General features: G+C 46.7%; 1 protein-coding gene and 1 long non-coding RNA gene across 7 annotated transcripts in view; one reads left to right on the top strand and one right to left on the bottom strand.

The window, feature by feature from the left end:
• Positions 1-16258, bottom strand: part of DENND2A (DENN domain containing 2A) — an 86868-nt gene that overhangs the window by 17236 nt on the left and 53374 nt on the right. For 5 of the 6 annotated variants that reach the window (XM_032483503.1, XM_032483502.1, XM_032483499.1 and 2 more), the window contains 7 exons: positions 15932-15982; positions 14713-14900; positions 10580-10689; positions 9593-9662; positions 8281-8358; positions 5020-5160; positions 3512-3660 (listed from right to left, as the gene is read on the bottom strand). In XM_032483503.1, coding sequence (XP_032339394.1) covers positions 3512-3660; positions 5020-5160; positions 8281-8358; positions 9593-9662; positions 10580-10689; positions 14713-14900; positions 15932-15982 — 787 coding nt within the window. The remainder of the gene's footprint in view (positions 1-3511; positions 3661-5019; positions 5161-8280; positions 8359-9592; positions 9663-10579; positions 10690-14712; positions 14901-15931; positions 15983-16258) is intronic. The other variant, XM_032483500.1, reaches the window with a different exon arrangement.
• LOC116664827 lies at positions 4455-16155 on the top strand. The gene is made up of 3 exons (XR_004321308.1): positions 4455-4887; positions 14348-14351; positions 16144-16155. It is a non-coding gene; the product is annotated as an uncharacterized LOC116664827 (long non-coding RNA).

The following is a 16258-nucleotide window of genomic DNA, read 5'->3' on the forward strand; positions in this document are numbered from 1 at the left end:
GATGAGGTGGTCGTCCCCGGGGACACATTGGAAAGCACAGGGTGCCTGAAGGGGATGCGTCCTGGGTCAGGAATGCGGGGCTTAGCAGGTTCTGGACCAGGATTTCTGGGAGGGCAGACGCTAAGCAGCACAATTCCAGGAGGCCTGGAGACCCCAGCCCACGGAGTCAGAGTTCCAGAACTGGGAGAGACTGGGGGTCTCTGAAGAGTCCACCTGCCTCACTGGGGCCCCGGCTGGAAAGGCCAAAGGCTGGAAGGGTGGGTGGGCCCTGAGGAGAAAAGCACAGATGTCTTAGCTTCTTCAGGAGACAATTCTGGCCTACCTAACTACCAAGCACGAAGGGGGTCCTAATGGCTTGTTTTTAAAAAGACATTCCTGATGTATTTCTGCAGACAGACAGCACCCCAGACACTGCCCCCACCCCACCCCCAGACCACGGCAGCCTCCAGAGCCAGCTGCCCAAGTCTGAATCCCAGCCCTCCTGCTGACAGCTTCCTTGAGCAAAGTGACAACCTCTTTTAGTTTCCTACAAGTAAAGCCTATCTGACTGAGCTGTTGAGATCCTGAAAGAAGGCAGGGCAAACCCCTGGCCCAGCCTGGTGCAGGAGCGACGCTCGGTGCGCCAGCTCTCACGTCGCGTGGCTGTCACTCTCATCAGGTTCGCTCTCTTCCTGCCTCCAAGCTCTAAGGGCCCTTCTTTCTTTATTTTCCCACTTCTTCAGGTCTGTGTGGGGCTTGTATTGAATGGAAAGATTAATTTATTGGGCAAGAGATGGAACACTTGGAGCCCTTTGTAACAGGAGAATCATGGCTGCCTCTGGGGACACACACCAGAGCCCTAGCAAGTCAGAGCTACAAAGGCTGGGCACAGACAAACCCTTGTTTCCTAAATGAGGAGACCCAGGGCCAACAGCTGAGCATGTTCAGGCTTCCTCCCTACTCTAGGAAGGCCCCTCCTGCATGATGAGAGATGGCCGTGCAAGTCTGAATGCTGGAAAGGGTCTAAAAATGTAACTTAGGTATTTTATACACACATGCACGCACACACACAATAGTCAGTGCAGCATGGCCTGGCTCTGGACCCAAGGAGGGCACCAAAATTATCCACGTTACTGCTCCCTCCTCCTCCTCTACAAAAATCCCATCTCCTCAGTGCCCCATGTCTGGCAGCTGCTGCAAAAGAAGACACCTAGAGGGCAGTAAGCGCCCTATGCAAGCGCCCACAGCTTGCAGCGGCCACAGCTGGCATTTCACCCCTCTGAGAGGTGTTTGCTGCTCCAAGAGACTAACCCTATCAGGGTGGAATCCCAAGCACCATGGGAGGTGAGGTGAGGAGAGGAAGTCCCTCCAATCAGACCCCCGTGGTGACCTGTCTCCTCCCAGAGCAGGAGAAGAGGGGGCTGGGAGAACCAACCAGGACAATGAAGGGCTGGGTCCGTTTTTGGGGTTGGGGTCCCTTCATGTTCTGTTGTCTCATTACAGAAGCTCTGTGTGAGGGCCCAGAGTCTAACCTGTCAGCTCAGAAATCTGTCCAGGGACAAGGTAGTGGGGGCCAAGACCCTTCCCAGACATCTTTGTCATAAGCACTCCCAGGTGTTATGGTGCCCCTGAGCCTCTGACATGTGCCCTCTGCTGCCCTTCAGGGGTGCATCTGTCTTGGATGAGGCTCCCCTCCCTTTCTGTTCCCACCTTCTCTTTCTTTGTACCTTGATGAGAAAAATGGACGGTACTTTCTGTTCCTCTTCCCGCCAAAGAAAGCCTGGGTCGGGGTGGGGGACACACCTGGCTGGCCTGCTCCTCTCCAGCCACACCCATCTTCTCAGACGTATTCTCAGGCTGGACCCTGCCTGAACCTAACATCTTCAATCCAGAAGCAAGCGCCTCAAGGGACCATTTCCCCCTCCCCACTGCTGCTGGGCCTTTCTGAGATCACTTTCCTTCCTCCAAAGTAAAGCCTGAGAATTCTACAACTAAAGATGGTGGGGGAGTGGTGGGTGGCTGGGGCTTCCAGAGGATACAGACAGTTACTGTGAAATCTGATCCCTGTCACTGAAGGGTTATTACTCATCCTTAGCTTCCAGGGCCCCGACCTTGAGAACTCTCTGGTCTGAATTCCCTAGTGCCCAGGGAGCTTGGAGAGCTGCCCAGCACCCAGCACCAGCTGCAGGCTTAGAGGCTGGGCTTGCTTCCTGAGCTGACAGAAGAACACAGGGAGTACAGTAACTATGACATTAGAAGTGAACAGCTAACTCAAAAGCAGGGTGGGAGGAGTCTGGGAATAGCCAAGTGGCTGCCGTCCAAAGAGGAACGTCACCAAGGTGACCAGATGGGCTGCGGCGGCGAGAAGGCTGGATTCCACTTCCCACCGTGCCTCCTGATGGACTCCACTCACACACATTTTGTCTTTTCCATTCTTCTTTCCCTTTTCTTCTTCCTCCCTTTTGTCTTCCAGAGTTGGGAGTCATATTTCTTCTCCAAACCACAGTTCTTCGATTTTTGTGTTTTTGGCATTTCTTCTTTCCAGATGGACTCTCGGGTTGGCCTCATCTGCCTTCTCCTGGTTGGCTGGCCCCTCTCTAGCCGGGCCCCACAGTCCAGCCCTTCCTGCGTTGCAGCCAGGACTCGTGCATCTGTACCCTCAGTCCCGAAGCAAAGAAGGCTCTGATTCAGTATTTTGAAATGATGAAAATGCCAGGAATTCTTTTTTTTTTTTTAAGTTCAGAATTAACCCAAATCCCTATTTGCATCTCCTTCAGGATCTTCTGTGATATACGACCTGGGCTTTGCAATCACTGACTATGACCATTAGGGTGTGGAGCATCCGACTGGGCAGTGAGTTTGTGTGTGGGACTCTCTGAGATTTATTTTAATATTGAGAGGAAGAGATGCCTTTGCCTATGCCTGGGGTCTCCAGCATGGCCCTGCAGCCCTCCTGTGATGGGGCCCTGCCACTTTCTGGCTCTCCTCTCAGCTCAGCTACAGTGAGCTGCTTTGCAGTTCCTGATGGTGATGCTCTTGGCCTCCCCTGTCTCCTTGCCTTTGTACAGACAGCTCCTTTTGCCTGGAATGTGCTCCCTACCTGCTCTTCATCTTAAGACTCAGGGAACTCACCTCCTCTGGGAACAAGCACCCTCCTTGGTCTCCAGAACATACCACCTCTACAACACGGCACTGGATTTACTTCTCCATTCCCCGCCTAGACTGAAACCTCTCTGAGGACAGCTCTGTGTGCTTTACACCTGTTTCTCTAGCACGTGGTAGGCTGCCCAACAAAAAGCGGAGCGCGTGAAAAGTAGGCCAAGTACCGGGCAAGCAGTGCACAGAAGTGCAGGCTCGCCTCACCTTACACCACCAGCGGGCCGCACAAACCCCCAGTCTTAGCTGCCCGCTGGTTCGCATTCCTACCTCGGAGGAGCTTCCTCTGCAGTCTTAGGCAATCACTGCCCTGCACATTCCAGACAGTGCGAGACCGACTGTCGTTCACTTTAGCAGAAGTAGCCAAGGTTGGTACCTGAGCTTGTCTGCGATGAAGATGACCCTCCTTTCCAGAAGCAGGGAGGCAAAAACACAGAGCAGGTGTCGGACGCTGAGAGAGGAAAAGAGAGACTCAAAGTCCACATGTTCGAGTCGGGAGTCCAGAGGGCGGCACAGTTCGATCACCTGCCAGGGAACAGGAGCAGCCATGAGGAGGGGCCCTGCCTGCTCAGTTGGGCCTCTCACAAGCATTGCAGGCCTGGGGCTCCAAGGTCCTCAGCAGAGGTGACCCATTGCCGGGGGAAAGAGGAAAGAAAAAAAAGGAAAACAAGAGGGATTGAGAAAATAAAGATCCCAGGAGACCAGGGAAGAAGGTATGTTTGGGAGGGACCCAGTCTCACAGTTGACTATGAGGACAGTTTGCATGGAGGTGGGGGAGAGGATGGCAGAACCAGTGGCTCTTGGCCCAAGACGGCTGTAAGCTCTCCCCAGTCAATGACATATCTGGACCCGGCACAGGGGGTTTCTATGACTGTTGATGTCCTGTCAGTTGCAGTCCTACAGGAAAGCATCTCCATCTCACAGGGGACACTACCTGCTGGAATGGGAACCACAGGCTCATGCAGAAGGACTAGCAGATCCAAGACTCAGCCTCCTCTGGAAGGTGATTCCTGATGAACTCAATCCCAACCAATCCCTTCCTGATGACGGGTCTTTCAGGGTGTATGCTTAGCGTGCGTATCTTCTCATTTGTGCTTGTTGAAATGTTCCTGAGTTCATTTCAAGTCACTACTCATGTGCATGTTTTTCTCTTGAAATAGCTGACTTCTTCGCGGTGAGTGGAGACTGGTTCTTACTCTCAGCATGGCACCTGCCTGGTGCTGCCCATACAGTGGGGCTCACTACTAAGGTAAACATCTCCACGGACAAGCCACCTGCATCTGGCATGGGGCAGTTTAGGATTCTCCAGCAACAGGGAGACTACTCCTCTCTGTGCTGGCAAGTTGGGTTGTTCCAGAATTTACCAGACATATCCTCATCTTCCCCTGTCTCCAGAATTGACCTGCTTTTCTGAGGGCCTTTAGAACTGGACACTCAAGGCTGAATGGGATCTGCCTTCTGATGCCCACAGAGCCACATACAGGGAATGAGAAGGATGAATACAAGTTCTGGCATCAAATCCCAGCCCAGCCAAAGAAAGGGACATGCTTCAAAGTCTGGAATGAATAAAAAGTAGTACCTGAGCTTGTCTTCCTTGAAAAGAATCTGTTTTACTATTAAGAGAAGCTAAGGAAGTTCAGTGCAGGTCCCTAATCTGCGAGGCCAACATCATGGAAGAAACACTGCACACTGCTATAGACCTGGGGGCTGCTCTCTGAGCCAGGATCCTGGGCTGGATGGAGTGGACTGAGGGTGGAAAGTACGGTGCTCTCATGGATGGGTGGTCTGGGCCAGTCTGAGGAGCAAGAAGACATCAACGAACGTGACAGCTCACTGAAAGCCAGCGCCTTGGACCCCAGGCGCTTGGCTGTCTGAGGGACTTACCTCAGTTCCAGATCCTGGCAAGAAGTTCTTGACAATGATGGTTTTGCCCAGGGCTGGGAAAGGGGCTTCCATGACGCTCCTCATGAGAGGCTGTACCAGGGCAGGAGAGATGCCTCGTCGTTTTTCCACCTCATCCAGGATCTGCAAGGGTCAGAAAGCAGCTCAGCTTCCCCGAAGCCAGGTCACTGAGGGGCGGCTCTGCTCCTGATGAAGAGGGCCTGCTGCGGAGACTGAGGGACTGTGGGGAAGCCCTGCTGGCCGCGTCAGGCTGCACTTACAGTCTCTTTCACCCCGTGCGTGTGGCCCCAGCTCGCCCCTCTGCGCTGCCACTGCTTTTCCACGTGACTGCGGTTCCTCCCACTAAAGAGATGAAGTGTAGTTCTTTGCCCCCTTGACTTTGAAAACTGTCCTATTTATCACATGGGTTTGGCCACGTGACTTACTGGATTACAATATGCACTCTCAATGAGAGGAATGAGGAATAGTGCCCTCAAGGGGGTAAAAATTGGTTTTGGGGATGGTGGTGAACAAACTTACATATTATGAGGGTCTGTTGCCTTCTAAGGGGCCACAGTACTTAAACAGATCTGTGATATATCCATGGAATTAAAACTTCTCTGGGGAAGTAGCCATTAGGGAAATGCAAACCAAAACCAAATGAGATACCACTTCATACCCATTAGGATGGCTGTAGTGAAAAAATAGGTAATAGGTATTGGTGAGGAAATCGAGAAACTGCAACCCTCATCCACTCCTGGTGGGAGTGTAAACTGGTGAAGCCCTGTTGGAAAACAGTCTGGCAGTTCCTCAGAAAGGTAAACACAGAGTCACCACACAACACGGCAATTTCACTCCCAGATGTTTAACCAAGGAAATGAAAACATATGTTCACATGAAAATTTGTACATTAATGCTCATAATCGCATTATTCACAATCATCAAAAATGGAAATAACCTAAAATGTCCATCAACTGACGAGTGACAGACAAAACGTGATATTCATATTACGGGATGTTATTCATTCCATAAGGAATGAAATGCTGACTCATGCTACAACATGGATGACCTTTGAAAACACTATGCTAAGTGGAATAAGCCAGATACAAAAGCACAAATATTGTATGATTCCATTTACATGAGATTACCTAGAGCAGTCGAATTCACAAAACAAACAGAAAATAGAATGGTGGCTGCTGGGGTGGGGGGAGGAGGGAATGGGGAGCTACTGTTTAGTGGGTACCGAGTTTTGCTTCGGGGAGATGAAAAAGTTCCTGGAGATGGATGGTGGTGATGGTTGTACAACAATGTGAATGAACATAATGCCAATCAAATGTACACTCAGAAATGGTTAAAATGGTAAATTTTATATTATGTATATTTTAGTGCAATAAAAAGAACATAATAGAACAAAAAATTAAAAATAATTTCATGGGGAGGGGAGTCAATTAAGGGGAAAAAAAAATCTAAAAAGGATGCTTAGGGGAGCAAAAATGAAAAAAAGGTTGAGGAACACCAGGCTGGTAGAAAGAGGCAGAAGTGACGTATGCAGTTCTGGGCTGAGGAGACCTGCCCTGTGTGTTTCTGCCTGCCCTCTTGTGCCCCTGCCACAGCCATGAGAGAAGCACGCATGGGACAATTTACTGTCTAAGGAAGATCAGGTCCCTGAATCCAGACTTGCAGCCTAAAGCCCAGACCAGCCAGCCTAGATCACCAGCCCCTAGCCTACTAGCAGCATAGGAGGGAGCCCATAGAGACCAGTGAGCTGACCCCAGCCGCCTACCCCTCTGCGAGAATACATGACAGCTGCTTTAAGCCACTGAGGTGTGTTACGTAGCAGTGCTACAGCTGTATTACACCTTCCTTCAGAGATTCTGAGAGCTGTTCTTATCCACGATTCCTCTTTCTGTACTAAAGGACAATTTGCCATTTCAGTCACCCTTGTTCCTCACCTAGAAATAGCCTGAGTTCTTGAAATCAGTTAGCCAAAGCTCTGTTTCTGGTTCTATACTGAATATTTGCTGTGTGGTCTTTGGCAAGTCTTCATACTACATTCCTAAAAAATCTGCGGTCACAAAACTGACATGAAAATGCAGGATCGTGCATCACACGAGGATGTTAGCACGTTTACTTGCCCTGCATCCGTGGCCCGTGACACAGCCATGAAGCTTATGCGAACTCCAAAGCCACCTTGGGTGCTGGGCTAACTCACATGAGCCGTTTTACTCCTGGCATTCATACGCATTCTCACAACAACAAAGACTGCGATCTAGAGCCTTATTTCCATGCTTAAACAAACCCATGTGAAAGACTGGCATAAGCAGCGATGCATAACTGTGCTAGAGCTTGTCAATGACCGACTGTAATGTACAAGGCTTACCACCTTAGGTGGAGTGGAGGTAAGACCACGACTCAGAGTACACTGATACCATTAATTATTTCAATCAGACTTGCATATAAGTACAAGTTCTACCACGCCAAGAGGTCACACTACATAGTACAACTTGGGCCTCCTCTGAATTCAGGTAGCAGGTGGGCAGATTTTTGTTTCAGAATGCTTTTAGGAAGTGCTGCTTACATCCATGGACAGTAAACCCAGGACTTCAGTTCCCCAAAAGAAATCTCAGACTGAAATAAATGCTCAAGAATGACTTAAAATAAATTCATGGATTAGATATTCATGTCTGGTTAACATAGGAAGCAAATGATACCTATTTCTTGACATTAGCATCATATAGCTCAGTAATTATCTCCTGCACACCAATCTGGAAGACTGGGGTAGATGAGTCAATTCAACACAGCAATTCCTATGTCTTGATATTTTGGTTCACTTTCCAAAAAAAGGACCAAATTATATTAAGATTTTGATAGAGCAGTATTACAATAATAAATCTCACACACAACAGATATACACACACAACACATATATACAACATATATTATGACAAGAGACAATGCTTAGAAGAAGGAAAGTAAAACACATGGAACATTCTGGGAAGACCCTCTGCCTCTCGCATCCTCAATTGTAATTACTTTGACCCCCTCCCCTCTGCCCTACTTTCTGTGTCTTGACCTTCATCGACTCTTATTTCCTGTCCCAGTGATTGCAGAATAGAGTAGGCTCAAGGAAGGGCGGAGGAGGAAGTGGGAAGGAAAACAGGTGGAGAATAAGATGATAAACACTGGAAGTTGGGGTGTCTCCTGCGTCCTCCTGGGCGCTGCTCTACATTCTCCTCCTCCCTTCTCTGAGGTCCAAGTTCTCACCTTTGAAAAGAGGCTGAAGCATCCCAAGCGGCTCACGATGCAGTAAACTTCAGGGAGACGCTTTCCTTTGCCACCAGGCTTTTTGGAGTAAAACACAAGGAAATGGGTGTTACCAGCTCCAGGGAAGGAAAGACACCAGATGCTTCTGACACGATGCTATTGTGTACCAGACATTTCCACACACCATAGCTTTTTTTTTGGGGGGGGGGGTAATTTATTTATTTTTGGAGGAGGTACTGGGGATTGAACCCAGGACCTTGTATATGCTGACCATAAGCTCTACCACTTGAGCTATATCCTCCTCCAACACACCATAGCTTCTGAAACTCAGTGAGGTAAGTAGTTACTAATACCCGATCTTATAGGTGGAAAGCACTTCTGGTTACATAGTACATATCTCCCAAAGGGACCAAATCAAGAGTGCTGTGCACATAGTAGGTGCTCAATGTGGCTTATAGAACCATAACATAAGAAGGCTTAACTTGTTTACCCAAATCACTGTAGTTCCTCCCAAGGAGTTACCTTGAGGCCACATGTTTATTATAATAATAATTCCAAATGAGAAATCACTTCTGAAAATTCTTTTTGGAAACTGATTTTTAAGCTAGTTTTCAAAACAAAAAGGAAATCAATCTCAATACTTAAACTCTGAAGTAATTATATCAACAAAATTTATTACCCACTTAACTTTTTAAAATTATTACCCATACTTTTTATTCACTAATTCAGCAAATATTTACTGAACAGCCACGATGTGCCATGCATTATTCTTGACTCTAAATTATATTAGCCTATTTATAAAACTAAAATATAATCTCAGTGGAAAATGATTTGCCACTACTGAAGATTCTCCCGAAAATGGCCCTCAAAAAGAGAAGTGCTAAACTGTTCTGGCATAGTCATTTCATTGGAATAAGCTCCTGAGTTTTAACGGTTAATGATCTGAAGGAGACAAGTTGTTTGTGGTGTGAATAATAAAAACCATCCTTCTCCTGCCCTTACGACTATTAGGAATGTTCTTTCTAAACTGTCAAGGTCTATTTAGCACACTTTATTAGAAAAGACATTTGGCTTAAGTCTTTTATTTGCCCTGGAAAACAATGGAGAAAATATTTTCCTCCCCAAGGAGACAGACATTGTTACCATTTAAGACTCAGGTGGGCCCCCAAATACTCCTCCACATTTTTAACTACCCTGATTAACTTGCTACACCTCCTGTCCCTTGTCTTGCAGCACATGGTGAATGAAACCTTAGGAAGCCAGCTCTGGCCCCGCACACGGTTCTTGCTGACTGAGAGCAGGATGTACTAACCAGCAGTCTTCGGCAGTAACCAAACCTTCTGCTCCCATCTTCTCCAGTTAAGACAAATGAGAATGTTTCACTGGGGTTGGGAAAACAAAAGTGTGTTACAAAGCAAAACAAAACAAAAGACACATCGCAGTGAGCAACCAGGGGACATTCTGGAGGAGGCTGTCAAAAAGGGCTGCTCTCTGTCTTGCTTGTCCCACTCTGTGCTGCGACTCTGGTCACCTACACCTTCAGAGTCTATGTCAGGGAGAGGAAGATCTAAAGTGTCAATGCAGTCCTGAGAGGACGTGAGAAATTTTCTTTCACCCGTAGCTCTCCTATAGTTCTATCACCTGGCCATCCTATCACACAAACACAGCAGTCATTACTGGGCCTCTACATGGGGAGCCTGAGAGGGAGGTGGCATCTGCTTATCAGGGATGTGACTCAGCAAGGGAGCAGGTGAAGAGGGGACAGCTCTCCCAGGCACTGTCTGTTCACAGCCAAGGCTTGGACTGTCCTTCAAGACAGCTGGGCCAACTTCAAGGAACTTAGTATTCCTTAAGCGCTTAGGATTTGGAGCCTCTTGAGTTTGGTCAATTGCTAAAACATCTGATAGTAAAAATATCGGTATCCAACAACATGGGTTAGAGCAGAAATGTAAACTCACCACAACCTGAGTAACAGCTGGATGAGCTAATGAAGAAATGTTTCCAGAGCATGGACAAGGACTGGTGACGGGCAATATCTTCCCAGGCTAAGAAAATATTTTCCTGTCACGATAGCTTAGGGACCATATTCCCAGATGGAACGGGAGGTCCAGGAGTCTGCATACTTAGCAAGGTGATTCTTGTCTTCAGAGAAGTTTTAAAAACTCCCATAGGGGAGCTTTCTACCCTTGGGCCCACCAGGATCACGTGACAGAAGTGACCTGTTGGGTCTGCCACCTACGACCCCCTCTAGTTCTCGCTTTAGTTTTTGTGGGTGGAGAGGGGCGATGCCAGCACCTACCTGGTAAACTGCTGGACAGGTGTCCAGTCCTTGGCGTCAGGGAAACAGAATTGGGGGATAGCCTTCAGTTGGTCCTCAGCTTCTCTCATGAACTTGAAAGACCTTTCCAACTGCAGGGAGAAGGGCAAGAGAGGGTTGGAGAATCAACCCCAGCATTGGAGAGTGAGGCAGATGCTTGGCTGAGATCACGTCTCGCACCTTCCCGCAGTCTGACTGCCACCTTAACCTCCACTCTTGAGGAGGGTTTGCAGGTGAGTCTGATTGGGCTTTTTTCCCGAGTAGTTCCAACTATAGTATCATAGTGGAAGCAAAAAAAAAAATAGTGTACTTTAGAGAAACATTCTCTATGCCTAATATTCTGGAATATAAATATTTGAAATCAATCAATTAATTATTTAAATTGAAGTACAGTTACAATGTGTCAGTTTCTGGTGTACAGCACGTCATAGTCATAAATATGCATGCATGTATTCGTTTACATATTTTTTTTCCATTAGAGGTTATTACAAGATATTGAACATAGTTCCCTGTGCTATACAGAACAAACCTTTTTTTAAATCTATTCTTATATATAGTGGCTAGCATTTGTAAATCTCAAACTCCCAAATCTATCCCTTCCCACCCCTTTTCCCCAGTAACCATAAGATTGTTTACTAAGTTTGCAAGTCTGTTTCTGTTTTGCAGATGAATTCATAGTGTCCTTTTTTTTTTTTTTTTTTTTAGATTCCACATATGAGTGATATAATGTGGTACTTTTCTTTCTCTTTCTGGCTTACTTCACTTAGAATGACATTCTCCAGGTCTATCCATGTTGCTGCAAATGGCATTATTTTATTCTTTTTTATGGCAGAGTAGTATTCCATTGTATAAATACACCACAACTTCTTTATCCAGTCATCTATTGATGGATATTTAGGTTGCTTCCATGTCTTGGATATTGAATATAGTGCTGCTATGAACATTGGGTGCAAGTATCTTTTGCATTAGAGTTTCCTCCAGATATATACCCAGAGTGGGATTGCTGGATCATTGGTAAGTCTATTTTTAGTTTTTTGAGGAAACTCCATACTGATTTCCACCATGGCTGCACCAAACTACTGAAATGTAACTAATTTAATCAATAGGGAAAAACTGTCATAGCCCTCACTTCCAAATCGAAGACTCATGAGTCTGCAAGGCAGAGCCTCAAATCCAGCCTTCCAGCCTCAGGGCCCAGGCAAAGCTGTCGTCCTCAATCTAGACAAAGATGTTTGGCAATACTTTTTGGTGACTATATCCAGCTAAATTATATGGTGAAACTTAACTCACTTTGGGAGTCCTCGAATATCAGAACTAAAGGAAAACAGTACATCATCCAGCCTGATGCTCTTATTTTAAAGAAAAGGAAATAAGCCCTGAGAAGTTAAGTGATTTGTCCATGATCACATAGCTAGGATGGAATCTAGTAGGAGTCAAAATGATGTTAATCTGTAGTCTGTCTGTGTTTCTCTCTCACTCTGATTTATCTGACACATCACAGACTGGATGAATATCATCTCATTTCAAAAGAGAACGAATCAATAAAGTCTGATTTAGAGATTATATTTAAAGCCATGAGTCTGTCTGTTCTGTGTCTGAACAGGTATCTGTGCTTTTAAAAAGCACCCCATTCTGGGGAATATGTTGGGCAACAATGCGCATGTAGTTAACCTTATCATATTGTACACTTGGGGATGTTGGGAGGGTAAATTTTATGTTATGTGCTTTTTTTTTTTTGGCTCAGTTGAAAAACAAAAGTCACTCTAGGTATAAATTTGGGAAACAAAAAGGAATAGTTTATAATTAGCATAGTTTGCTTATAAATTCATACTTCTAAAGTGTTGGGAAGAATTTCTGGCTTTTTGTTGTGCTGTTGTTGATGGGTTTACGCTTGTTAAATTTCCTTTATGAATAGTGAAAGAAAAATAAATTATGCTAAAATCATCTTCAGTCATTTGAAATATCAGACATTTGAAGCAAGCGGAGTTTGAATTTCTAAAGTTAGGAAACTGTAATGTTATCCTAAATTTTTACTGTAATATTTTCCATAATTTCTAATTTTTTTTCATAATTTGCCATTGATCCCCACTTTAAACCAGTCTCGCAGACAGCTTCTGATGTCTGCAGGCCAGCAGTACTGTAGACTACTTCACAGAGGATCTACAAGCCTTCCCAAGGTCACGAAATGTCAGAGAAAAGAGGTCTCTGAAGAGAGCATCCAAAGGAATAGAGCACCAGGCTGATGGCTTTCAACTTGAAAACCCACTTCTAGTATGAGTCCCCTTAGGCTAGATCAAATTTAATTAAAGCTGCTACTAATATTAATGATTGAGACAAGTATCAATGAATGAAACACAGTCACCATATATAGACTTAAAGCCAATTGTTTACTGTCCTCTGGTTTTTCTTCTTCAGAATAGTTACTCCTTCTTTTCTATATAATAGCTCTCTCTTCCATCCATGATCTGGAAGATTCCAGTTGATCCTGGAACAGTCTTTGAGTTGATAATTCACTAGCTCAGACTATTACCAAAGCAATAATTTTTTATTACCTTTGGAGAACCTCACAGAGAAGCAAATGCCAGCTGGGTGTAGTTGTTGGAGGGGATCATTAGTCACCACAGAGTGAAGGACCCCAAACTATACATGACTCACAAGGAAGGAACAAGGACATTTCTTCACAGTGGAAACAGCATTAGAGGACTGAAGAGTAGGTCTGTCGGGAAGTGGGTTCTGGCACTTTTCAACATGGCCCAGTCACCATTTAGATGCATTCACACTCAGACCACACGCATGACACACACAGATATGTGTGTGCACATGTGTCGACACGCAGTCATCAACATATGAGTTATCAACCCATAGGTGCACGTACATAATCTTCTACACACATGAACACAGTGACAAGAGGCGGCACGAGAGATCTCTGACAAACACAGCCAATCACAGATGGCTGGAAAATATCCTAATCTCCATGAATTGTCATAAAGATAACTGCAGAATAGCAAGTATTTTAATGGAGCTTGGCAGACCTGATCTCTAGTGTATAAACCTACAGGGGATCCTGCCTGAAGGTCAGGTGGAAGAAGTGGAGTAAGTGCCAGTCTGGAGGGCTGGTGCCTATGGTTTACTTCAGTTATATGTATTTCCATCCTAACTCCAAGGAAAGGACTTGATTTCTGTGTTGGACTCCAGTGGGCAGGACAGAAGGAAGGCTGGCCCAGGAGAGGAGGGGAGGGACAGCCGGGACCGGGGCCTTGGCAGATGCTGGGATTATGCCTGGGTGGTGGCAGCAAAGGGAGGCCCTGGGGGACCAGGACATGAGCTCCCTCTCATCCTCCCACCTCTGAGCACACTCACTGTATGAACTGCACAGGGACTGCCACATTGTACTTTGTGCATCTTTGTAGGCTTCTCTTATGCCCTCCTGTCAGGGTGTAAACTCCTTGAGGACAGGAAACACATTTTGTAATCCCCTGGGGCCAAGTAGAAAACAGCTTAAATGTAATAGGGGCTCAATAAATTCTGGTTGAATTGAAAGAGAACGTGGTGGAAGCTCTTTAATACTGATGTCAAAGCTTAGGAATAATTTATGTATCATTGGCCATGTCATTTTAGGCTTTATTGAGTGCCATTTCATTTTGGGTGCCATGATACACAGTAAAGTGAAATCCACAGAGCCATGACCCATGTTAGAACAGAACAGGATTCTTGTGCAGACACTCATATGGAGGCACACGGTGCACGCAGAGATGTGGAGCATGGACACAAACAAGACATTCCTTAGGGAGAGTTGTGTGGTTGACGGAAAGAGGCTTCTAGTATAGGTTGGGAAGAGATGTGGCTGGAAAAGGAGACGGGGAGGATGAAGAGGATGGCGCAGTCAGCATAGTGACCACGGGAAATGAGTAAGTATTTCTGTCCCTACTTTGACTCTTGAATCTTATACCTCGGACCTCCCAAATTCTCCAGCAGCAGTCTTTTTTCATTTGATATACCTTAATTAGACTAAATGTTCCTCAGACTCCTGCCTAAAACCATGAGTCCCACCCAGCAAGATTCTGGCAAGAACGCTGCAGTCCCTGGCAGCGGCTGAGGCCTGGCCCACCCTGTACCTTCAGAGGGAACTGCTGGGTGAGTTCTGGCACATATGCAGCCCCGGCCTGCTTCTTGTGCAAAGACACGACCACAAAGTACTCGAAGAGCTGCCTCTCCTGGTACTCAACGAGCTCCCGGTCCAGTGACGGGTATCTCGGAGCCTGCTTGAGGCGTGACTTCACATTGACCAGGCGCTGGCTGTGGGCTGGAGAGAGAGAGATACCGCCTGAAAATGACTCACTCCCCATGTGGAACTGCACAGAGCTGCAACAGGTTATGTAATTCCCAGCTCAAAGTACTTTTTCTAATCCCAAAGAAGTGTTCTCATATTTAACAAATTAGTACAAAACTCTTTATTCAGGATCCCTGCCAAAGTTCTGGGAGGAGCAGCATTCGACAGGCCGCCAGGCTAATCGGGGTGCAGGAGCCGGGAGTGTGGGGCCCCTGCGCCACCATGGACTTGCTGTCTGGACTAGGGTCCCTGGCTTGAGTAATTATTGGGTTCCTCTGTCAGATGGAGCGGGGACTCCTCCCCTCGCTCTTTTCCTTCATCTTTCAGTTTGGGGGACGTAATAAAACCCAGACCATAGAGCTTCTGGAGCCAGGAGCTTTGTAAACATCTCGTGTGACTCAACTGGCAGAGACCTGACTAACCCAAGAACTCCCATCTGCCTTCTTTTCTGCCACCAGTGTGCAATGGACACCACTTTCTTCATTCTGGAAGTGGGGCAGGGAGCAGGTGGGTGTTAGAGGTGAATGAGGCGGGGCCACTGGGCAGACGGGTCCGCATCACCTCACTCAGCAGCCCTGGACTACAGCTTTCTATGGCATCCCCTTGGGGCTGGAAAAGTTGTGGAAGACTCACTAAAGCCTAGACCTAGATCACTGAATTTAGTTCCACGGGGACCAGTTATTTCAGCTACTTCATTTGACAGATGAGGAACCAGAGGCCCTGGATCTTAAGTGACTTCCTCCAGACCCTACAGCCATTTTAACAAGGGCGGGGCAAGAGCCCAGGTCCCTGGAGCCCCAGGCCAGCAGTGTTGTAGCTTACACAGGTACTCAGGACTGAACCGCCCCTGGGCACCCTGTGAGCCCCTGTCCCCTCAGATGTTCACGCCTTGTCTAGCAAGCTCGTGCAAGGATGCTCTGTCCCATCCCTCACACTAAGTGGAAAGGCCACCTTTGCTGCTTCCGGTCCCCGCACGCGCCCTGCACAGCAACTGCTCTCCTCACCTTTCAGCTTCTCCTCGGTGTCACTGTCAGACTCACTGTTCTCATCTGTCACTAGACAAAAAAAATAACAACCAAAGAAAGAAAGTTGCAAATGTGAGTTTTTCTAAGGCAGGGAATTTTTTATATGCAGCAGCACAAATCCACGATTTCTAGCTCAGAGGGGCTGTTTTCTTTCTGTCTATTGTATGTAACGGGGGGAGGGCACAGCTCAGCGGTAGAGCACATGCTTAACATGAACAAGGCCCTGGGTTCAATCCCCAGTACCTCCGTTAGAAATCAATATGTAAACGAATAAATAAACCTAATTACTTCCTTGCCCTCCTTAAA

This window comes from Camelus ferus, chromosome 7 (assembly GCF_009834535.1).
Source record: "Camelus ferus isolate YT-003-E chromosome 7, BCGSAC_Cfer_1.0, whole genome shotgun sequence".
Classification (NCBI taxonomy): domain Eukaryota; kingdom Metazoa; phylum Chordata; class Mammalia; order Artiodactyla; family Camelidae; genus Camelus; species Camelus ferus.